This window comes from Hevea brasiliensis, chromosome 11 (assembly GCF_030052815.1).
Source record: "Hevea brasiliensis isolate MT/VB/25A 57/8 chromosome 11, ASM3005281v1, whole genome shotgun sequence".
Taxonomy (NCBI): domain Eukaryota; kingdom Viridiplantae; phylum Streptophyta; class Magnoliopsida; order Malpighiales; family Euphorbiaceae; genus Hevea; species Hevea brasiliensis.
The window spans coordinates 2,196,809-2,220,989 of record NC_079503.1 but is presented as its reverse complement, the minus strand read 5'-3'; the positions used below and the strand labels follow the sequence as shown (position 1 = coordinate 2,220,989).

The window sequence follows — 24,181 nt, the reverse complement described above, 5'->3', positions numbered from 1 at the left end:
TATAAATATTATTATAATAATATATATTTATAGTTAATTAATTATGTAACACCCCTAATTTTTAAATTTATTAATTTTGGATAAATATTGATATTTTATTTTATTTGAATTTTAGGAAATTATTTGAAATTTTTCGGATTTTAGAAATCGGGTTTGATTTTCCAAAAATATAAATTTTGATGATTTTTAAAAATTAATTTAAAAACCACGTGGTAAAACTAAAAATATATTTGAACTCTACACATTTTTCTGAGTTTTTTGGGTCCCAAGGCAGAGTAAAAATTCAAAATTTTGTATTCTTAATCGAACCGGCCAAATCAAACCGGACCGAATCGGACCGGCTTCTTCCTTTTTCTTCCTCCCCGCGCGCGTTTCGACCCCTCTCTCTTTCTCTCCTGTTTTCTCTCTCCTCCCTCCTCTCCTTGCCACGCCGCCGCCTCCCCAGCTACCCCAGCCTGCCGGCGCGCCTCCCCAGCCACCTCCCCTCGCCGGCCGCCGCTTGGAACTCCGGCAAAAGTCGCACGAAGTTACGCGACGCGCAAGCGCGCCGCTTTGTCTTCCCGGCTGATCCGACCACCATTCAGACCGGGTCTTGTATCTAAATCCATCTACTCATCGAGAGCTTTCCATAGACACCAAGAACACCGAAATCCATCAAGCGGTTTGTCCAATTTTTGCCCTGGAAGTTTTAGCCCATTTTGACTTATTGGCTAGATTTCTCGCAAACCGTGAACCCCACGAGAAAACCGAGAGTACCAGAGCGCTCCACTCATCAAGAGCTTCGCGGCAATATAAATTTTGAAATTTTTCGATACCGTTTTTCGGTGAGTCCCACGGAACTTTACAGTGTTTTTTCGAGTATTTAATGAGCTTAGAAAATTTCGTAAAATTTATGTACTAACCCCCGTGTTGTGGGCTTCGTGTAGGTATCTTCAATTCGCGGAAATTCGACAGTTGTCCGGGTCTATGAATTTTCGGCCAGACAGACCGGCTACCGAAAAAAGTCTCCGAATTGGATCGAGGTTTTGGCTACCCCACCATTGTCAGATGTCCCGAGTGCGTCCCCGAAGTTGGAATCGGTATAGGTAAACCCGAACTTTATTTTTTCTTAATTTTTTAGTGCTTAAATGGGGTTAAAAATCAGTAAAATATTCGTGGTAGCTCAGAAAATTATGATTTTTTTTGCAATAGCCTAGTAATATTGCTAAAGACCGCGGGGCAAAGTTTTAGAATTTTTAGAGCTTATTAGGGCAGTTTTTACAAAAATAATCAATTATAAGAACTAAATTGTAAATTTACATATTGTGATTGATGACTATTTGGATGGGCCCAAGAGGGGCTGTGTGATGTGATTGAGTTGTGAGTGTATGATTTGTGAATATAGAAGTGCGTTTTGAGCCCTTTTTGCATGTTAAGTAGGTCCTAGGTATAGAGGAGACTCTGCCGGATTTTCAGCACGACTTATGACGTATTTGATCTTTTCTTAAGTTTATATTGAGTCAAATTTATTAAACGATTGTAATAAAATTGTCAGGTGAGCCGGGACAGCCTTCTACCTCCGCCCAGCCGCCACAGTGACTGCTGTCAAGTCTGTGAGTAAAATATTAATTTTAATTATAATTTCGATATTATTATATGTTCAAGTATACCCATGCATCACTTATACATATATATATCTATGTAGTTAAACTCTAGGCACGTTTTATGTTGCATTCATAACTGTTAAAGTGCCATGGATGTTGTTGTGGTAATTTGGAGCAGTGTGCGTGCGTTGGCGTGCGTGTGATGTGGTGTAGACTATGGATAGGACGGGTAGACACGGCTTGAGATCTTCGCTGGGACCCTGTCCTTCGGGGTAGACACGGCTTGAGTTATTCGCTGGGACCCCGATTTGGTTATTAAGTGGAAGTCCGAGCTGAGTTCTTCGCTGGCACAGGTTGGATTTAAGAGAGCTGTATAGGGGATCAGCTCCCATATATTATGATTGATATTACTGAGTGTATGAGTGCTCCAAATTACCTTTTTGATGCTATGATGTGAAATTTTTGCTGATGTTGCATTTCACTCTACAGGGTGCATTAGCTTTAGATAGTTATAGAGATTATGGTTAAAGTTGATATTTTACTCTCTGAGTCGAACGCTCACTCCTGTTCAATATTTTTCTATGCCACAGGAGGATATTTTTTAGTTTAACCTGCTTTTCTCCCTCGCAGGTCATCTATTCATGTTTGTGTAATTCTATAAACTTCTAGAATTTCCGCATGTGTTAGAAATATTTAATTGATTTGGGTCTGTAGTATAAATTATTATTTTGGACCTGTAAAATTATTATCACATGCATGTTTGATGGACTGGATGAGGGAGCTAAGCTCCCATTTATTTTTATGTTGATATAAGTATGTGGAGGGTGAGCTGAGCTCTCCAATTGATTATTTATTTTGTTTACAGGTCGGGTGAGTCAAAAACTCCCCGTTGGAAGGTTCATTTTATGGCCGGACTCTGTCCGGTTGATTTCTTGAAATTGGGCCCAAATGGGCCTTAGAGTTGAGTTAAGGAATAGTTAGGCTTACTACGGGCCTCGGGGGCTTTAGGCTGGCCCAGGTCCTAGTGCCGGTCCGGCCCATAGGTTGGGTTGTGACAATTGTGGTATCAGAGCTTAGGCTCCAGATTCTCAGGGAATGTTTATCTAAAGTGTTGGGAAGAGTCTACTAGGAGTCACATGCGGAAAAATAGGGTCCACATTCGTCTTGCATTGTCATCTTTGCTTCTAGTTTCTGCTTTATATATTGTGTGTAAATATGAGTCATAGAGCTGTGTAACGTACAGTTTTGAATTTTGTGAGCTAATGCTGCTGAATCTCAGGAAAAATGCGTAGAAGCAGGAGAGCTGCCACTGCACCAGAACCAGATGTGCCTGACGAGGTGTCAGCACAAGATGAGGCGCCTGCCCCGAGGAGGCGAGGTAGGAGGCCTAGAGCTGCTCAAGTAGAAGAGCGGCTGCCACCAGTTCAGGATTAGTCTTTTATGGCACAGGGTCCCATGGACCCCATGACAGCTACTCTAGCTGGGTTGCAGAGAACAATCGATATGATGGCGCAGTATATGGTCCACCCTCCACAGCAGCAGCAGTCCACCGCACCAAGAGGGAAACCTTACAAACAGATAATCAATTTCAAGAAGTTGGTGCCTGGTACTTATGATGTGTCAGACGATGCATATCGGTTTTTGGATTCTTGCAGACAGGCAGGAACAGAGTTACAGTTGACTGATAGAAGACTTATAGAGTGTATGCAGTATATCATGGGGCCTATCCCAAGACAATGGATGAATGACTACATATTACCTCGGATGGAGGGTTTGTCGTGGACTCAGTTTGTGGAATTGTTCATCAACCGGTTTGTACCAGAAAGTTTCAGAGATAAAAAACAGTGGGCCTTTAAGGCCTTAAGACAGAATGGCAGGTCTGTAGATGAGTATGCTATAGAATTTCTGGAATTGAGCAGGTATGCCCCTACAACAGTAGCTACAGAAACTATGAAGGTGAAGAGGTTCCTAAAGGGGCTGGACAGGAGGTATGCAAACCTGGCCATGATGTCTGATCAGTCTTTTGATGTGGTAGTTGATCGAGCCAGACAGATTGAGATTAGCTATGCTGTGGATGACAGTGGAAGGGCAAAGAAAAATAGAGCAGAGGGTTCTTCAGGTGTTTCCCACATGGGTACTACAGATAGTGGTGGCCAAACTAATTACAGAGGAAGAAACAGGAATAAGAGAAGCGGTTTTAGACACAAATCCCAAGGATTCAGACCAGGGTACGGATCCAGTAGTGGTCACAGTTCGGGGTACAACAGTTCTAGGTCTGGTTCAGGATCCTCCTTAGCACCTTGTGCATAGTGTGGAAGAGGACATTCAGGACCTTGTATGATGGGTTCAGGAGTATGCTTCAGGTGTGGCCAACCAGGTCACTTTGCTAGGGAATGCCTCGTGTTCAGCGAGCCACAGATGGGGTCATAAGGTTCTGTTGCAAATGTTCCTCGTCAGTTGTATCCTGGTGCTTCCAGCATGGCAGGCAGTCAGTACAGTGGCCAACAGGGCCGAGGACAAGGGGGACGTGGATTTGGAGGCAGATAAGGAGGTAGAAGTCAGTATCAGGGTTCCGCTACTCAGGGTAGGGGTCAAGCTCGGGTTTTCACCCTGACCCACCAGGATGCTCAGGCTTCCAATGCAGTTGTGGCAGGTATTCTTCTGGTCTGTTCCTATGAGGCTCGTGTTTTAATAGATCTGGGTGCTACGCACTCATTTGTCTCTCCTGTTTTGCCATGAGATTGGGTAGAAACCCTACCACTTTAGAATACCCTTTGTCTGTAAGTACCTCGCTTAGTGACAACATAGATGTAGATATGATTTTTCCGGGTAGCCAGTAGTAGTGGATGGAAAGATCCTCCCAGCACACTTGGTTCCTCTACCAGTGATAGATTTCGATGTAATTCTGGGAATGGATTGGTTGGCAACTCATTATGCCACTTTAGACTGCATGAACAAAAAGGTATATTTCCACATACCTGGTGTGGAAGAGTTTAGCTTTGACGGTGACAGGAGCGTGGCTCCATATAATTTGGTGTCAGCAATTAGTGCTAGAAAAATGTTGAGGCGTGGATGTCAAGGGTATTTGGCATTGGTGAGAGATACATCTGTAGGAGGTGTCAACACGAAAAATGTTTCTGTTGTTAGAGAATTCATGGATGTCTTCCCTGAGGAGCTTCCAGGGTTGCCACCAGGAAGGGAAATAGAGTTTTGCGTTGATGTTGTGCCAGGTATGAACCCCATATCAATGCCGCCTTACAGGATGGCACCAGCAGAATTGAAAGAGTTAAAGGAGCAACTACAGGAGCTTTTGGACAAGGGTTTCATACATCCGAGCACTTCACCCTGGGGTGCTCCTGTTCTATTTGTGAGAAAGAAGGATGGGTCATTGAGGTTGTGTATTGACTATAGACAGCTGAACAAGGTGACTGTGAAGAACAAGTATCCACTTCCTCGGATCGATGATCTGTTTGATCAGCTCCAAGGAGCTAGATTCTTTTCCAAGATAGACTTGCGATCAGGCTACCATCAGTTGAGAATCAGGAATGAGGATGTGTCCAAAATAGCATTCAGGACAAGATATGGTCATTATGAGTTTTTAGTGATGTCTTTTGGACTCACTAATGCACCAGCAGCCTTTATGGACTTGATGAATAGGGTGTTCAAGCCGGTTTTGGACCGTTTTGTCATCGTATTCATAGATGACATTTTGGTATACTCTCGGACTGAGGAAGAACACGTGTGGCACTTGAGGATGGTGTTGCAGACTTTGAGGGAGCACCAGCTGCATGCCAAATTTTCAAAATGTGAATTTTGGCTAGAAAGCATCTCATTCTTGGGACACGTGGTTTCTAGTGAAGGTATTCAAGTGGATCCCAAGAAAACTGAAGCTACAACTGATTGTCTTAGATCTACAACAGTCACTGAGGTGCGAAATTTTCTGGGTCTAGCTGGCTACTATAGGCATTTTGTGCAAGATTTTTCCAGGAGAGTGGCTCCCCTAATTAAATTGACTCGAAAGAATGTTCCATTCATTTGGACAGATGACTGTGAAGAGAGTTTCCAGAAGCTTAAGGAGTGTTTAATCACTGCCCCTATGTTGACACTACTTATGAGTGGTGAAGGATACACTGTGTATTGTGACGCCTCCAGAGTTGGCTTAGGGTGTGTTTTGATGCAGAATGGAAAGGTAGTGGCTTATGCTTCAAGGCAGCTGAAGAGGCGTGAGCAGAACTACCCCACCCATGATTTAGAAATGGCGGCTATAATCTTTGCACTAAAAATTTGGAGACACTACCTGTATGGTGAAGCGTGTGAGATATACACCGACCACAAGAGTTTGAAGTACATCTTCCAACAGAGGGATTTAAACTTGAGACAGAGGAGATGGATGGAGATTCTAAAGGACTATGATTGCACCATCCAGTACCACCCTAGGAAGGCCAATGTAGTAGCAGATGCTTTGAGCAGAAAATCTTCTGGCAGTTTGGCTCATATTTCAGTAGAGAAAAGACCGTTGATTCAGAAAGTACATGAGTTGATGGATCAAGGTTTAATCCTAGATCTTTCAGATGAGGGGGTATTGTTGGCTCATTTTTTAGTGAGGCCAAACTTGCGAGATAGGGTTAGAGTTTCCCAACACAGAGACCAACAATTGATGAAGATCATAGAAAGAGTACAGCAAGGTGAAGGTGGTGAGTTTGGATTTGCCAATGATGGCGCCCTAGTGCAAGGTTCTAGGATATGTGTGCCCGATGTGGACAATCTCAGAAATGAAATCATGCGAGAGGCACACTATACACTATACAATGTCCACCCATGCTCCACCAAGATGTACCATGATGTGAAAGATAGCTATTGGTGGAATGGCATGAAGAGAGACATAGCAGATTTTGTGTCCAAGTGCTTGACTTGTCAGAAGGTGAAGTTTGAACACCAGAGGCTGTCAGGGAAGCTACAAGAGCTCCCTATCCCAGAATGGAAGTGGGAAATAATTACTATGGATTTTATGACTGAGTTGCCTCATACCACACGAGGATATGATTCGATATGGGTAATTGTAGACCGCCTAACCAAATCAGCTCACTTCTTGCCTGTGAAGATTACATATTATGTTACACAGTACGCCCGACTCTATATTCGAGAAATCGTCAGATTGCATGGAGTTCCGGCTTCCATAATATCTGACAGAGGGCCCCAGTTCACTTCTCGGTTTTGGAGAAAATTGCAGGAGGCACTTGGCACACAATTGAACTTTAGTATTGCTTTCCACCCTTAGATAGACGGACAGTCCGAAAGGACAATCCAAACACTGGAAGACATGCTTCGCATGAGTGTTTTGGATTTTGGAGGTCAATGGGATGATCAGCTAGTTTTGGTGGAGTTTGCCTACAACAATAGTTACCATTCCAGCATAGGGATGGCACCCTATGAGGCACTATATGGAAGAAAGTGTAGGTCTTCTCTGTGTTGGACGGAAATGGGAGAAGCGAAGGTGCATGATGTAGACCTAGTACAGTACACTTCAGAGATAGTTCCTTTAATCAGGGAACGATTAAAAACAGCTTTCAGTAGGCAGAAGAGTTATGCAGACCCCAGACGGAGGGATGTGGAGTTTGCAGTAGGCGACTACGTATTCCTGAAGGTTTCTCCGATGAAGGGAGTTATGAGATTTGGAAAGAAGGGCAAGTTGGCACCTCGGTATACTGAACCTTTTAAGGTTACTGATATAGTTGGAGCAGTTGCCTACCGGTTGGAGCTACCACCCAACCTTTCTCATGTTCATCCTGTGTTTCACATCTCCATGCTCAGGAAATACATTCCTGATCCTTCTCATGTACTACAGCCGGATGCAATAGAGCTAAAAGAAAACTTGACGTTTGAGGAGCAACCTGTAGCCATAGTGGACTACCAAGTGAGACAGCTAATATCAAAATAGATCCCTATGGTTAAGGTTTTGTGGAGGAGCCAGTCAGTGGAAGAATGTACCTGGGAGTCAGAACGGGACATGCATAGCAAATACCCTTATCTGTTCAATGTGTTATCCTGTACCTTATTCTGCCTTGTGTAAAATTCGAGGACGAATTTTCTGTAAGGGGGGAAGATTGTAACACCCCTAATTTTTAAATTTATTATTTTTGGATAAATATTGATATTTTATTTTATTTGAATTTTAAGAAATTATTTGAAATTTTTCGAATTTTAGAAATCATGTTCGATTTTTCGAAAATATAAACTTTGATGATTTTTAAAAATTAATTTAAAGACCACGTGGCAAAACTAAAAATATATTTGGAGTCTATGCATTTTTTTGAGTTTTTTGAAATTTTTTTAGAATTTTTGAACCTCGTTTTCTGTCCAAAGGCAGAGTAAAAATTTAAAATTTTGTATTCTGAATCGAACCGGACCGGTTGAATCGGACCGGCTTCTTCCTTTTTCTTCCTCCCTGCGCGCGTCCCGATCCCTCTCTCTTTCTCTCCCGTTTTCTCTCTCCTCCCTCCTACCCTTGCCGAGCCGCCACCCCAGCCCCCCGGCGTGCCTCCCCAGCCGCCTCCCCTCTCCGGCAGCCGCCTCCCCTCTCCGGCCGCCGCCTGGAACGCCGGCAAAAGTCGCACGAAGCGATGCGATGCGCAAGCGCGCCGCTTCGTCTTCCCGGCTGATCCGACCACCAATCGGACCGAGTCTTGTGTCTAAATCCATTTACTCGTCGAGAGCTTTCCATAGACACCAAGAACACCGAAATCTATCGATCGGTTTGTCCAATTTTTACCCGGAAAGTTTTAGCCCATTTTGACTTTTGGGCTAGATTTCTCGCAAACCGTGAATCCCACGAGAAAACCGAGAGTACCAGAGCGCTCCACTCATCGAGAGCTTCGCGGCAATATAAATTTCGAAATTTTCCGACACCGTTTTTCGGTGGGTCCCATGAAACTTCGTAGTATTTTTTCGAGTATTTAATGAGCTTAGAAAATTTCCTAAAATTTATGTACTAACCCCCGTGTTGTGGGCTTCGTGTAGGTATCCTCAATTCGCGGAAATTCGACAGTTGTCCGGGTCTATGAATTTTCGGCCAGATAGACTGGCTACCAAAAAAGTCTTCGAATTGGATCGAAGTTTTGGCTACCTCACCATTGTCAGACGTCCCGAGCGCGTCCCCAAGTCGGAATTGGCATAGGTAAACCCGAACTTTACTTTTTCGTAATTTTCTAGTGCTTAAATGGAATAAAAAATCCGTAAAATATTCGTGGTAGCTCAGAAAATTATGATTCTTTTTGCAATAGCCTAGTAATATTGCTAAGGACCGCGGGGCAAAGTTTTAGAATTTTTAGAGCTTATTTGGGTAGTTTTTGCAAAAATGATCAATTATAAGGATTAAACTGTAAATTTACATATTGTGATTGATGATTGTTTTGATGGGCCCAGGAGGGGCTGTGTGATGTGATTGAGTTGTGAGTGTATGATTTGTGAATATAGAAGTGCGTTTTGAGCCATTTTTGCAGGTTGGGTAGGTCCTAGGTATAGGGGAGACTCTGCCGGATTTTCGGCACGACTTAGGACGTATTTGGTCTTTTTTTAAGTTTGTATTGAGTCAAATTTATTAAATGATTGTAATAAAATTGTCAGGTGAGCCGGGACAGCCTTCTACCTCCGCCCAGCTGCCACAGTGACTGCTGTAAAGTTTGTGAGTAAAATATTAATTTTAATTGTAATTTTGATATTATATGTTCAAGCATACCCATGCATCACTTATACATATATATATCTATGTAGTTAAACTCTAGGCACATTTTATGTTGCATTCACAACTGTTAAAGTGCCATGGATGTTGTTGTGGTAATTTGGAGCAGTGTGCGTTGGCGTGCGTGTGATGTGGTGTGGACTATGGATAGGACCGGTAGACACGGCTTGAGATCTTCGCTGGAATCCGGTCCTTCGGAGTAGACACGGCTTGAGTTCTTCGCTGGGACCCCGGTTTGGTTATTAAGTGGAAGTCCGAGCTGAGTTCTTCGCTGGCACAAGTTGGATTTAAGAGAGCTGTATAGGGGATCAGCTTTCATATATTATGATTGATATTACTGGGTGTATGAGTGCTCCAAATTACCTTTTTGATGCTATGATGTGAAATTTTTGCTGATGTTGTATTTCACTCTATAGGTGCATTAGCTTTAGATAGTTATAGAGATTATGGTTAAAATTGATATTTTACTCTCTGAGTCGAATGCTCACTCCTGTTCAATATTTTTCCAGGCCACAGGAGGATATTTTTGAGGTTAACCTGCTTTTCTCCCTCGCAGGTCGTCTATTCATGTTTGTGTAATTCTATAAACTTCTAGAATTTCCGCATGTGTTAAAAATATTTAATTGATTTGGGTCTGTAGTATAAATTGTTATTTTGGACCTGTAAAATTATTATCACATGCATGTTTGATGGACTGGATGAGGGAGCTGAGCTCCCATTTATTTTTATGTTGATATGAGTATGTGGAGGGTGAGCTGAGCTCCCCAATTGATTATTTATTTTGGTTACAGGTCGGGTGAGTCAAAAACTCCCCGTTGGAAGGTTCATTTTATGGTCGGACTCTGTCCGGTTGATTTCTTGAAATTGGGCCTAAATGGGCCTTAGAGTTAAGTTAAGGAATAGTTAGGCTTACTACGGGCCTCGGGGGCTTTAGGCTGTCCCAGGTCCTAGTGCCGGTCCCGCCCATAGGTTGGGTCGTGACAAATTATTTATATAAATATATTCAAATAATGAGTGTTCGATATATAAAATTTAAAATCAAATTTGAATTCATGAGAACTATTATTATTAAATTTAAATTTATTAAAAATTTGGTTATATATTATTAAAATTTAATCAAATTAAATTTCTAAAAATACACGTTGTAATAAGTTTTTGGATCTAAAAGGGAACTCGTTTGGTTGTTATCGCAAAGCACCAGATTCTTTTCGGCACAAGAAGTAATTAGTGCAAAGGGAGAGGCAACACTACATGCACACCACACAGAAGTAACAAAAAAATTACTATATTATCGTTATTGGAAAATGAAAGAAGGAATCTTAGGAATATTGTGATTGGAAAATGAAAGAAGGAATCTTAGGAATCATCATTCGCATTGGTTGGATTACTCGCCAAGAGTTGAAAAGGAAAATGGTGAAGCTAACAGATGTGAACTAAGAACACATGAAACCACATATGACAACGAAGATTAATTAAAAAGTAAATTAAATGATAAAAATGATACCAACACGGTGACAGCTTATCGTCATAATCGATTCAAAACTATTATACTCCTAGATATAACCCACCAATACCAGAACATGTATCATGTACGCACTTGCTTTGCCTTCTAACTTAATTCTTCAATTAAAGTGAAAAATGGAAAAACTCCTGGTACCAGCTCGAGCCCCAGCCCCTTTAAGTCTTCCTTCTGGTCTGGCTTTTGATGAAGCTACCCCCTCATGGATGAGCAAAGCAGATAATGCTTGGCAACTAACAGCAGCAACTCTTGTTGGTCTACAAAGCATTCCAGGGCTTGTTATTCTATATGGTGGAGGGGTGAAGAAGAAATGGGCTATCAACTCTGCTTTCATGGCGTTTTATGCCTTCGCTTGTGTGCTTTTCTGTTGGGTTTCTTGGGGCTACAGGATGTCTTTTGGCGAAGAGCTTGTACCCTTCTGGGGGAAGGCCAATGTTGCCCTTGACCAACAATTCCTCCTTGACCAAGCATTCCTTGGCAAGTTCCCCAATGCAACCATGGTGTTTTTCCAGTCTGTTTTTGCAGCGATTACTTTAATTTTGATTGCTGGTGCCTTGCTGGGGCGGATGAATTTTTACGCCTGGATGATGTTTGTGCCGCTTTGGTTAACATTTTCATACTCTTTTGTAGCATTTAGCATATGGTGTCCTAAAGGTTTTCTCTTCAAAAATGGGCTAATAGATTATTCTGGTGGCTTTGTAATTCATTTGTCAGCTGGAGTTGCAGGTTTCACAGCAGCCTACTGGGTAACTACTTCTCCCACCCTTGCTTGCCAATTGACGTGCATTAAATCTTTACATTAACAAAGAACTGCTTCTAATAATGAGAGTTGTCTCAATTGAAAAAAAAAAAAAAAACAAAGAATAGCTTCTCATGGACATTATTCGGATGTTTGGAATATATATCAGCCACTTCTTTAGCTATTGATCCATTGCACGTATTGTCAATTTCTATTTGCTAATTTTGCTGCACTTTAGGTTGGTCCTCGCCTAGCCAAGGACAGGGAGAGATGCCCTCCAAACAACATCATTCTTATGTTAGCTGGGGCAGGACTGCTCTGGATGGGGTGGACAGGATTTAATGGAGGAGACCCTTATGCAGCAAGCGTTGATGCTTCCCTAGCCGTCTTGAACACCCATTTGTGTACTGCCACTAGCTTGCTTACTTGGCTCGCACTGGACATCTTATATTTTGGCAAAGCTTCTGTTATTGGTGCTATTCAAGGCATGATCACTGGTTTAGTCTGCATCACTCCTGCAGCTGGTAAGCCCATTATCATAAGACACGCACTTCTTGGTTTTAAAACTGAGTAATGATTTTGACCAGCTATTTGATTCAGGGGTTGTGCAAGGATGGGCAGCAATAATTATGGGGCTATGCTCAGGTTCAATTCCTTGGTTCACAATGATGGTTGTCCACAATAAGTCCAAGCTCCTTCAAAAGATTGACGACACAATGGCTATTTTACACACACATGCCATTGCAGGAAGCCTAGGTGGAATCCTCACGGGCCTCTTCGCAGAACCCCGGCTATGCTATTTGTTCTCTGGGTCATATGGCCAGTATGTTGGCCTATTTTACGGTTTTCAAATGCGACAAATCCATGCAGGGTTTAGACAAATAGGAATTCAGTTTCTGGGAATTTTGTATGTTATGACCATAAATGTTATTGTCACGAGCATAATATGTCTCTTGATCCAATTCGTGGTGCCTCTAAGAATGTCTGATCAGGATATGGAGATTGGCGATGAAGCTGTTCATGGGGAAGAAGCTTACGCTATATGGGGTGATGGACACAGGCAAGATAGCTCCTGGTATCCTAATTCAGGGAATCCTGAGACTGAATTGCCGGTGACAAAGAGGAAGGCAGCAGCTAGCGAAGTTGAGATGACATGAGATCCTTGCAAAATGTGTCTACTTAACAAGATGAAACGTTTGCCTAGCAAGCATAAATTGTACCCTGTCGTTCTTCGTATGCTTGCGTAAATCCTTTTTAATCTAATCATTTTTTCTGTACTTTTTTTGCTTGATTTCCTATGAAATAAGTCAATTATTATAGATTCGTTGAAGTGAAAACAACTATAATCAATTCTAAACTACTACTTGTTGCCATTGCTGTTTTCCATTGACATAGAGAATGTTTTGATGATGAAATTACGAGGATGTTGCTAAGGATGGTAATGGGTCGGGTTTTTGCGGGTACTCAATCCGACGGAATCTCAATAGGGATGGATTTGAATTTTATATAATCGGATTTAAAATGGGTTTTAGGCTTAAAAAATAATACTCGTAACGGGTTTGAGTTTTACATGTTGGATATCTGTTGCCCGAACCTGTTTATATAAATACTTAATTGAATATAAATATATATTTTTTATAATAATATTTATAAATTTTTATATATTTTATTTTATATAAAATGAAATTTAAATATTTATGAAGTTATTAAAATTTTAAAATATAAAATATTAATCAAAATAATTTTTATGCAAAATATTAATCAAAATATATAAAATTAAATGAGTTCGGTTTTTTGTTGGGGTTTGGAATTAATTCAGATAATTGAGAATAAATTTTAATTGAGTTTAGGACGAGTTTGGGTTTTAATAATATTAATCGGGTTCGGATTTGGATAGGGTGATTTTTGCGAATACCCAATCCGTTTTCATCCCTAGATGTTGCCTCTCTTTTCCTTTTCCCTTTCATTTCCCTTTTCTTTTTTTTTTTTTGTCCCTATATCATAATGAGATAAATTTTAAGAGTAATTTAGGAGTTATAGCAGAATCGTCTATAAATTTAAAAAATATAATATAAAACTCCTTAACTTTGAAATTACACAATTAAATATATAATCCAAAATAACAGTGACGTGAATAATTCTCTCTCCTCTATATGATAGTGATAAAACCAGTTATAATTTTTTTTATCACAGATTAATTATAAAAAGAATTTTAACTATATGAGATAATAAAATACTAAATGTATAATAACTGATTAGAGAGACTTTGGCATCAAAAAATAGCAGCAATTATCGAAATTATCACCATTTTTTATTATCTACGTTAACGTGTTACTTATAAATCGGTTATTAAGAGTCAAAAAGTTTTATATTATATTTTTATTTTTAGAGGATGACTATATTATAACACTTAAAGTTTAAGTGCGATTATTAAAATTTATCCTATCATAATGACTATGATACTTTTTTTTCATTTAATTTCGGAAGAAACTCAAACTTAAATTTCATAATTTTGCAGATAATTATAATATAATTAAATTAAATTTCATTACTAAATTAAAATTTAATTTCAAATTAATTGAAATTGCTATATAATTATTTTTTGCCGTTCAAAATAACTTTTGAAATTATTATTTGTGTTGTCATTGGAATCACATCCCTCTTATTCAGAATATTATACTAGAATTTTGTTAGACTCTATTACTGGAAATAATTAAAAATATTTCATTTTACTTATAATTTATATAAGAACAAATTTAAAATTTTCAAATTCAATTTCTTGGATTTTAAAATAGTGGATCATTAAATGAATTAAATTATTGTAAAACATCTCATTTTAAGCATTATTTTATTTTATTTTAAATAATTGACTTTTAAAATTTAAAGTCGATATAATTATATATTTTACTGATATTAACTTTATAATTTTTTTTTTTATAATTTAGACTGCATAATATAAATAAATTATAATATTTTTTTAATTTATTTAATTTTAATTAAGATTTGAATTTAAAATTTTATAACTTTGAATTGGTATGAGGTGAAAATATAAAATTTCCTTCAAATAACATGGGCCATTTGAGACACTACAGGGCCCAAGCCCACTCATAATTGGGTTAGGTGACTCGTCAGTCGTTCCAGGAGGCGCAAGGTGCAATTCAGACAAACCATAAGGGCAATCATGGAATTTAATCACATCAGCAGAAGCTAGAAACTCGAAGAAGCTTAGAGCTAGGTTTTCCTTCACCTTAACTCATTTTTTCCTCTCATATCGTATTATTATTATTATTATTATTATTATTATTATATTTTTTTTTGTGGCTCTGCGTCTCTTTCAGGTGAACCTAGGGTTTCTCTTTGCCTCTTTCTCATTTCTCATCCCTGCTATGTGTATCTTCTTCTTCATGATTTTCAATCATTCTTCTTATTCTCTTTTATGATCCAAACGTAATGAAACTTACTTCGTAAAATTGTGTGTAGGTTTTTCCCCCTACTTTTTTTTTTATGTCTTGAATTTGCGTTATATTTGCCCATTATGCTTTCAATACTCGATATGGTTGTCTGATTTTTGGGATTTATGCTCTAGGGTTTGTGGGAATCTAGCTAGGGTTTAAGGATTTTGGTTAATTTGGCTGGGATTTTGTTTTTTTGTTGATTTTTGTCAGTTTCGTTGTCTAGGGTGTTCGCATTACGTATCTGTTCACAGACGATGTGAGTGTATGGAAATGATTAAGGAAATGATGGTTTATTGATTTTGTGTAGCTTGATTTCTTGTAAGTTTTAGATCTATTATGATCTATACTAAAATAATTGTTTTGCATTGCTTGATGTAAGCTTAGTTCCATTTATTCTCTTTTCATTTTTGTTTCTGTTCCTGAGTTTTTACTCATGACTGCTTTGGTACTGACTCTCAATTGCTTTGCTCATTTTAACACACACACACACACACACACACACACACACACACACATATTAATTGCTTTAAATGGGAATCTATTATGCTTACAGCATCTTCAGACAGACAACTGCCGTTTATGAACTGGAGAATTTGAAGTAAATTTAGATTGTTATTTCTGGGCATTATTGTTAATTGTTTGAAGAGTTATATATTTCTTCTTTCTAGCTACAAACATAATTTGGTTTTCTTCATTCATAAATGCATTAGTTGCTCATTTGTTACCCTGGCTTGAGCTTTGATAGGGGGGAACGTAGAAGATGGCAAAAAAGAAGAATCCATTGGTTTTTATGGATGTGTCTGTTGATGGCGATCCTTTTGAAAGGATGGTTTTTGAGGTAAAATTATATTAATCAAGTAAATACGTGGATACCGTGTAATTTCATTGCATCGGTAGGTTATTTTTATTTACTTTGGCTTTCAAGTGTGCTTAAATTTTCGGCGGTCTTTAATTCTGCAGCTTTTCTATGATATTGCTCCCAAGACTGCAGAAAATTTCCATGCCCTTTGTACAGGTGATAAAGAAGAGCTAAATTAGCTTTATGATTAATTGGTCTTTTGTGTATGTAATTTTTACTGTTGATTGATAGTATGATGAATTTTTTGGGATGCAATGCCTTCTGTTCACACAAAATTTTCAACTACCTAAATTTTAGTGGTATTTTAATGATGGAGGTTGGTATTGATCATAGAGATAATAATACCAGTGGATTAGCAGTTTTCTGATTGTATCTCCACATCTTCAGGGGAGAAGGGAATTGGTCCTGAAAGTGGCAGGCCATTGCACTACAAGGGTTCCTTTTTCCATTGCATTATAAAGGGTTCCATGGCTCAGGTTTGTTTTTATACCTTATGTACATTTAAAGGTTTCTTATATAGGTTGGTTCTAAATTTACTTCTGTGCTTAGTTTTCTTGTTCATCGTGGCTTAGAAGTGGTCTGTCTTTTAGTCAGTTACCCTTGTTTATGCTGTAGGACACAGGGCTGATGGTCACGACTGCTTTTCTTGTGATGTAGTTTTAAGGTTGTACTTACTGAGTTGTCCATCCTCAAAATTTACTATGCTTATAGTGTCCAACCGAATTTTCATCAGACACATGTTTCTGGTTATCAGTGGACTAATAATTTTGTGCTTATCTTGCAGGGTGGCGATTTTGTTAAGCGGGATGGTATGTGTTCCATGACTGTTATTATGTGCATCAGTAATGCATTTGTTTTGGATGATTTCATTTTATACAGTCCCTATGTTGCATAGTGCCTTGTTTTTAGACTTTTTTTAAAAAAATTGGAATTAGTACTAATTTTATAGTTTTCGCAAAATTTGGAGCATTGCAAATATTTAAATATTGAAAGTTATGTGGTACCATTGGTCTTCTCATGGTAAGAACATGATCTAAATTCTAATACACGAGCAATGTATTATTAATTGACTGAAAGTTATATTTGCTTAAGATTCACTGTTTAAAATTTTGGATGATGTAATCTGTCATCTAAGAAGTATAAAAATTGTAGGTGATGAAACTGTCTTGATGTGTTCTTATTCCCTTTTCATAGTTTGAAATTATTTGCTTATTTTCCTTTTGCAGGGTCTGGTGGAGAGAGCATTTACGGGGGAAAGTTTCCAGGTGAGAATTCCCAAGCCTTCTTGTTTATTCAATCCCCTCCCCTTAAATTGTTGATGTTATGGTTATAGGTTTGGGTCCAAGGAAGTGGATGGAAACTGTTGCTTTTGCATTGTGATAACTTTTGCAATAAATACCCTTTTCATAATAGTTTTTATGGGAAATAGTTTACTTGTTGGCTTGATGCCTGTCAATATTGGTGTGTGTGAGTGAGCAAACCATTGGAATTGTACTTTTGATTCTTTTTTCGCGAGGCAAAAAATTTCTTCCCCCCCACCTCAATATAGTGACACGTGGTGATTGTCTCACTGTTTCAGATGAGACTCCAAGGCTTAAGCATGATGGTCCTGGTCTTCTGTCAATGTCAATTGCTGACCGTGACACACTAGGTTCTCAATTTATCATTACCTTTAAGGCTAATCATCTTCTTGATAGGTTGGTTCTCTATTCCTTGAATTTCAACACCTTTGGGAGATTCACATTAAAACTTTGTTTTGTATAAAGTGGTTTTTATTAATGATCAGATTCTTCAGTTATTTGATGTGTGATTTAATTTGTGATATTTGGGCGTTGTCTGTGTGGTATCATATGATAGGAAGTATGTAGCCTTTGGGAAGCTTGTACAAGGAGATGAAGTGCTGAAAAAAATTGAAAGTGTAGGCGATGAAGAAGGGAGACCATTGGTAACAGTGAAAATAATCAATTGTGGTGAATTTAAGGAGGGTAAGAATCCTGGAGGCATGTGTCTTTTACTTTCATTCAATTTCATTTGATATGCCAGTAAGTGCTACTGAATAATTTCCTTTCTCTTTATATTTGCATTTGAATTTATGTTTGTGGTGGTGGAATCTTCTTTTTGATTTGTACGTCAAACTGTCAATTATGTGCTTTTAGGTGCGGACAAGAAGAAAGTACATAAACTTAAAATGGGAAAGGATGCTTTGTCTGATTCTGATAGTCATGAAGCGCGAAAGAAAGGAAAGCACAAGAAATCATCAAGAGACAGAAAGAAGAAGAGGAGAAGATGCCACTCATCTGAGTCAGAGAGTTCATATGATTCTGATATGGGATCATCCGAGTCTGATAGTGATTCTGACTCTTATATGTCCTCATCTGATATTAGTTCCTCAAGTGATGAAAGGCGTAAGAAGAGAAAGAGATCTTCTAAAAGAGACAAGTATAGACGTGGAAAAAGAAGAGAGAAACGGCGTGAAAAAAGGCAAAAGAAACGTGACAAGAGATCCAGACGTAGATCAAGAAGGTATTTATCACAACTTGTATTAATTTTATTTTATACACAGTTTTTCTTCGGTTCAATTTTATTTTACATGAGTTTTCTCTTCAGTTCAGTTGTCCATGCTACAATATTGAAGAAAAAAGAAATTGGTCTTTGATAAATTGCTAATAGATTATTCTGGATAGACTGAATCATTGTCTTTCATAGATAATTTGGTAGAAATGTCTGCCTGGATATTTGTCCGTGCTTTGAGGTACTATTTTTATAGGATAACTAGATAACTATACTCTGTGTGGTATGGAGCTTCTTTATTTCTATAAAGTACTTCATTATCTCTCTTCCAGTGTTTAGAATTGATACTTTTGTGGGCACAAATGCTTGTATCCTTTTCCAGTAAGAAAATAAATATTATTGATGAAAAGGGTTGTGGAATAAAGCTTGGAGGAGGTTTCTGCCTAAACTAAACAATATATAAAGGCACTAACAATTATAGTGCTTGCCTTCAATCATGCTAAATATGACATTGCCTCAAAAACTCTTTGAATTATAAGTGTACATTGTACAAAAAAGCCAGGAAAATTGCCTGCTTCTTAAAAAGACATCTTATTACCACAAAGAAAGGGGGATTCTTAAGGACTTTGTATGCCCAAAAAAATGTGTCTGTACCATCACATAATCCATATGGATTTTTTTTTTTTCGTTTTCTCTAGGAAGGTATTATTGGTAACTGGTATCTGCATTTTGATTGAAAGGATTTGTGTCAAATTGCAACTGCAATCATTTTCCTGCAAATCCATTTCCCTTCTCACATTGTAATTATACATATGCACCTGTCTATCTTAGTTCAAAATGGTTAGGTAATGTCTATGGGAAGTACTTTCCATTAGATGCTTGAACTGTTACTGTTATGTTTTAGTTTTGGAGCCTGTTAGCCTTAATTTTTTACCCAATAGCTTTACACTCCGTTTTGTGATTTGACAGTGATGTCTTTTTTGCATGGCATTATTAATTTTCTTAATCTAAATCTTAGGGCATCAGATAGCCTTACTGATGATGAGAGTGAGAGTAAAAGTGGAGGCAGCTCTGATGATGATGATCTTGAAGTCCAGGCGAAAGATCGAAGACGTAAAGATGCTTCGATGAAAAATGGTATTACTCAGACTCATCTTATCTGTAATTTTTTTAATCATTTTACTTGTATCGTTTTCTGTCTCTAAACAGGGTTGGAGCATTTCAATAGTTTGTTCTACTTGTTATCTGATGACACTGCACATTCTCCTTGTTAACTTTATTCTTTACTGGTGGTGTTTGTATCTTGCACTGTTGGTCATCATTTCATTGGAGATTGTTGTGCTATGAGTATCATATTAGACTAATCTTAATCATTTGTTTTATTCAATGTTCAGCAGGGGATCAGTTGCCGGTGGTTCTGGAGGAAGATGCTTCCTTGCCTCATAAAATGAGGGAAGAACAAGATATACTCAAAAAGGAAGAGGGTGGATCCCCTAAGGAAAATGGAGGGCGGCGGAGCAATGGCATTGAGGCAGATGCTACATCTGACAGAAGTGAAGATGGATTACCTGATGTTGTAGACGATCATCCGGGCAAATCTAGGTCTACTTTCCATTCTTCTCACACCTCAGTTATTCTTTATGCTTACCGATTCATCCAGATCCGGTATTTTATTAAAAGTTGATGAGCAGGAGCCGAAGCATGAGTCCCAAGAGGACCATGAGTAAGAGTATGAGTATTAGACCCAGAAGGAGTCTGAGCAAGAGTCCAAGTGTTAGTCCAAAGAGAAGCATGAGCAGGAGTCCACCACATATCTCACGGAGGAGTTTCAGCAGAAGTCCTGCTAGAAGTGGTAGCAGCAGAAGTCCTGCTAGAAGCATCAGCAGAAGTCCAGCTAGAAGTTTCAGCAGAAGTCCAGTGAGGGGCAAAAAGGCTAGAAGCGTTAGCAAGAGCCCTGTGAGATCTCATTATCGAAGAAGCACAGGCAGGAGCCCTGTTCGATCTCCTCCTCGAAGAAGCAAGAGCAGGAGCACACCTAGAGCATCATCACGAAAATCAATTAGCAGAAGTCCTGTTAGGTCTTCTCGAAGAGGATTTAGCAGAAGCCCGGTTAGGTCTTATCGGCGAAGCACTAGCAGAAGCCCAGTTAGATCATCTCGTAGAAGCATTAGCAGAAGCTCTGGTAGGGTTCCTTCAAAGAGAAGTGTTAGTAGAAGTCCATTTAGGGCTCCAAGTAGGAACAATCGTCGTAGCTATTCAAGAAGCCCTAGGCCCATACGTAGGGCAAGATCTCCTCCTGTTCGAAGAAGTTTGTCAAGAAGTGTTTCCCCTGATGGGTCTCCCAAACGCATTAGAAGAGGGCGTGGTTTTAGTCAACGGTACTCTTATGCTAGGCGATACAGAACCCCTTCTGTAGATCGCTCTTCTGTTAGATCATACCGATATAGCAGAAGCGACCGTGACAGGTGACTATTGAGCCTTTTTTTGTCAATTCTTTTATCCCTTTTTTAGTCTACAATTCTTACCTCTTTGTGTCTATTGCTAGTATGATGGTAACATGTTTAACCATGCAGTGCATTTTTCTACTCGTTATTTTGTCAATGTCAGCCACCTTTGCTAACAAACTGTTTATGATTCTTTCTAGATATTCAAGTTACAGGAGATATTCACCTAGGCGGTATCGAAGCCCACCAAGAGGAAGAACTCCTCCTAGGTTGGTGGTCTGCACTTGTTCATTTGAATCTACATGGTGACCCTAGAAATGCTTTATTGGCATGGGTGGCTTTGGGAATTTCTTCTCTCTTTTTTTTTTTTTTTTCTTTTATTGAATTCTTGAGTGCTTTAACTGAGTAGGATTTTTATTTTTGCATCATGCCAACTTAATATCTTCCCTTAATACTCTTAGCAGATATAGAGGCAGGAGAAGAACAAGGAGCCCATCTGTATCACGAAGCCCTCGCTACCGTAGCCGTCGCTACAGTCCTAGTCATAGCCCAGTTTGTAGTCGTTCCCCTGTTGATGCACCTAGGTCTTGTGCCTCTCCACGGGCTGAAAGGTCTCCTTCTCGTAGTCGGAGCCTGTCAGTATCACAGTCATCATTGGACTCCCAGTCTCCTAAACGAGCAAGCAGAGACGGATCAAGGTCATCATCAGGAAGTCCTAGTGGGAGGAGGGGCCTGGTGTCCTACGAAGATGGTTCACCTGATTCTTGTCAAAGGTGAACAAGGATGTAATGAAGATGACGTTTTGGTCAGGACAAGCGTAGACTTCTAATGTATATTCACAAGCTTGATTGTTCTGATGGACAAGGGCCCTCGGTGTATTGCCTTCTGGACATAAATTGCTGTTTTGATCGTTTTTCCTAGAGGCTATGTAGTTGTTTCTGAGTATGCTTTTGGGTAATCTTTGGTTTGTTACCAGGATTTTTTTAGTAATAAATATTGCATGACTCGACGATAGGATTATGTTTGAAATTTTAGTCACAGCACTGTCAGCTTGTAGTACCCTCCACCTTTTGAAACTCACAATGCCCCAGCCCACTGGAGTTTCGTATTTGTCCACGATAATAGATTAATTTAATAGTACGGCAAATGGTATTATATGGTTTGAATTTTGAGATTATCGGAGTAATCGTTGACAGCAAGAACTGAAACTTAAGAAATGGAGGTTTTTCCAATGCTACTGAACATTGAAAACTTCGATCCTCCCAGCTCTGCATCATTATTTATAGCTTGATTACATTAGTCGGAACAATGTTTAATACGTGTCATCAGTTATCTGCCTCCTGAAATTGCGGCCACCTAATCATGCCTGTAGCTCGGCTTCGAGAAGCCATTCTTGAATATCTTTCTGATGCACGATCCGACTCTGTTGAGGTTCAGCAGAAAGCTCTGTATAACTTGGCTTCCATGACTAAGGTGAGTCTCCAAAACCGGAGCTTGCTTGCACAGACAGAAGGTGCCATATCAAATTTTATCATGCTCACCAAATCTTCCTCTCCGATCATCGAAACACTCGCATTGGCCATCCTCTTCAATCTCTCGCTAAATCTTGATCTGAAGCAGTCTCTTGCAGATATGAATACCATTCTTCGCCTAAATTCAATAATCATCTCTCCAAGATCCCCAGAATCAAGCCGATTAGCTTGCTCTTTAGTCTGCAGCTTGGCAATGCTGGACAAGAATAAGGCTAAATTTGGGGTGGCAGGTACCATCCAGATTCTTGTGGATGCTATTTCAGGACCCCGTGGTCCTGCTTCCCATCATCTCCTCAGTTCATTAGCTGAGCTTGTGCAGTTCCATGGGAATTGCACATTAGCTGTACGTTCAGGAGCAGTCCCAGTACTCATGGGCATAATAGAGAGCCCTGATGGTGAGGATTTAGCAGGAAGTTCACTGGCTATTCTAGTACTTCTTGTTAGGTTCGAGGAAGGATTGAATGCCATAATTGGAAGAGAGCGAATAGTGAGTTGCATGGTTGAAGTTTTAAAACGAAGATGTATGTTGAGCAAGGAAGGTGCAGGTGAAATTCTTCTTCGTATATTTGATGAAAGTGAAGGGTGCGTGAGAGATGCTCTAAGGCTGCCAGAGTTATCGACAGTGCTAGCTGATCTCTCTGTGAGAGGATCATCGAAGGCTAGAGAGAAGGCTGCTCAGCTAATGAAGAAGATGACAGAGGCTAGCTCGGATCCTGGTATTGATGGAAATTCAATGTTTCTCCAGTGGTACTAGAGTCTAGAGATGATACTAGGACAACCCATGCGATTTTTTTTTTATCAGATGATTAAGAGCAAATTATAATTAATAATTACTCTAATAATTAATGTCCTAAAAAAATTTTAATTATTAAGTAATAACTCAAGATTTCAATATCCCTATTGCAAGTGTCTCCTCAAATTAGATGGTTATATATTTTTCAATTTGACTTTAATTTATTTGAGTTTGAAATTTCATAGTTTGACAATATTATTAAGTTAAAACTTATTGATAAGGCTGTAAATAAATTAAACTGCTCATGATTCAATTTAATAAAAATTTAATTTAACTTGATTCATTTTCTTCATGAACTAAGTCCAAATTCATTAATACTCAATTTATTAAAGCTAATGAGTCAGTTCATTTAATCAAATTTAACTCATTTATGTTAATTATTATATTTTATAATATTAAAATATATTAATTTTGTTTATAATTATTTTATAAAAAGCAAGTTTTTTTCACACCATAAATAAAATTAAGATTTTTTTTTTAAACAAAAAATTAAGATGTTAAATTATATGTATTTTAATATATTATATCACATACATTTTAATCCTTAATTATAAATGTACATTCTAATTAGTGATTATACATATGCGTGTGCAATTGATTTTATTATAACTAATTAAATTATTTAAAAGTAGATTGGATAAGGTATTAGGTGTGTGTAGATTATATAAAGTTAAATATTACAATACTATGTTTGAAAATCAAAATTTTAAATAAAATATTTGAATTTGATTTTAATATAAATTGTTAATTAAATGTGAATTTCAAATAACACCATTTTATTAATAAAGAACTTTTTTTGGAATGAATTTCGAATGACTTTATTTTATAAATCATTTCAAATTCACACTCTCTATATATATATTAATGATTATAATTAATCAAAGAAAAATTTATAATTTTATCAAATTCAAATCCCACATTTTAAATTTTCCATTCAATCGCAAGATGAGTAATTTTTTCAAAATTAAACATGTCATACATATATAAAATACAAATATACTTTTATTA

General features: G+C 38.4%; 3 protein-coding genes across 12 annotated transcripts; all 3 read left to right on the top strand.

Annotated features, from left to right (window-relative positions):
• The first annotated feature begins 10,881 nt into the window (after window positions 1-10,881).
• Window positions 10,882-12,842, top strand: LOC110657814 (ammonium transporter 2 member 5-like). The gene is made up of 3 exons (XM_021815178.2): window positions 10,882-11,586; window positions 11,818-12,103; window positions 12,180-12,842. The coding sequence occupies exons 1-3, from the start codon at window positions 10,960-10,962 to the stop codon at window positions 12,734-12,736; spliced, it is 1,470 nt and encodes a 489-aa protein (XP_021670870.2). The 5' UTR covers window positions 10,882-10,959; the 3' UTR covers window positions 12,737-12,842.
• Window positions 12,843-14,766: 1,924 nt separating this feature from the next.
• LOC110657858 (peptidyl-prolyl cis-trans isomerase CYP95) lies at window positions 14,767-21,862 on the top strand. Of its 10 annotated transcripts, none has more exons than XM_058129636.1 (14): window positions 14,767-14,814; window positions 15,780-15,872; window positions 15,995-16,049; window positions 16,281-16,369; window positions 16,678-16,702; window positions 17,120-17,158; window positions 17,473-17,590; window positions 17,751-17,878; window positions 18,050-18,416; window positions 19,423-19,541; window positions 19,799-20,006; window positions 20,096-20,869; window positions 21,049-21,117; window positions 21,310-21,862. In XM_058129636.1, the coding sequence occupies exons 2-14, from the start codon at window positions 15,795-15,797 to the stop codon at window positions 21,623-21,625; spliced, it is 2,385 nt and encodes a 794-aa protein (XP_057985619.1). In that variant the 5' UTR covers window positions 14,767-14,814; window positions 15,780-15,794; the 3' UTR covers window positions 21,626-21,862. The 10 variants fall into 10 exon arrangements, with proteins under 10 accessions (XP_057985619.1, XP_057985618.1, XP_057985620.1 ...); XM_058129635.1 differs by having other exon boundaries at window positions 14,780-14,917; XM_058129637.1 differs by lacking the exon at window positions 14,767-14,814 and adding an exon at window positions 14,917-15,055.
• A 348-nt stretch (window positions 21,863-22,210) lies between these two features.
• LOC110657859 (uncharacterized) lies at window positions 22,211-23,134 on the top strand. The gene has a single exon (XM_021815263.2). It carries the CDS (start codon window positions 22,211-22,213, stop codon window positions 23,132-23,134), a length of 924 nt encoding a protein of 307 aa, XP_021670955.2.
• Window positions 23,135-24,181: the final 1,047 nt, after the last annotated feature.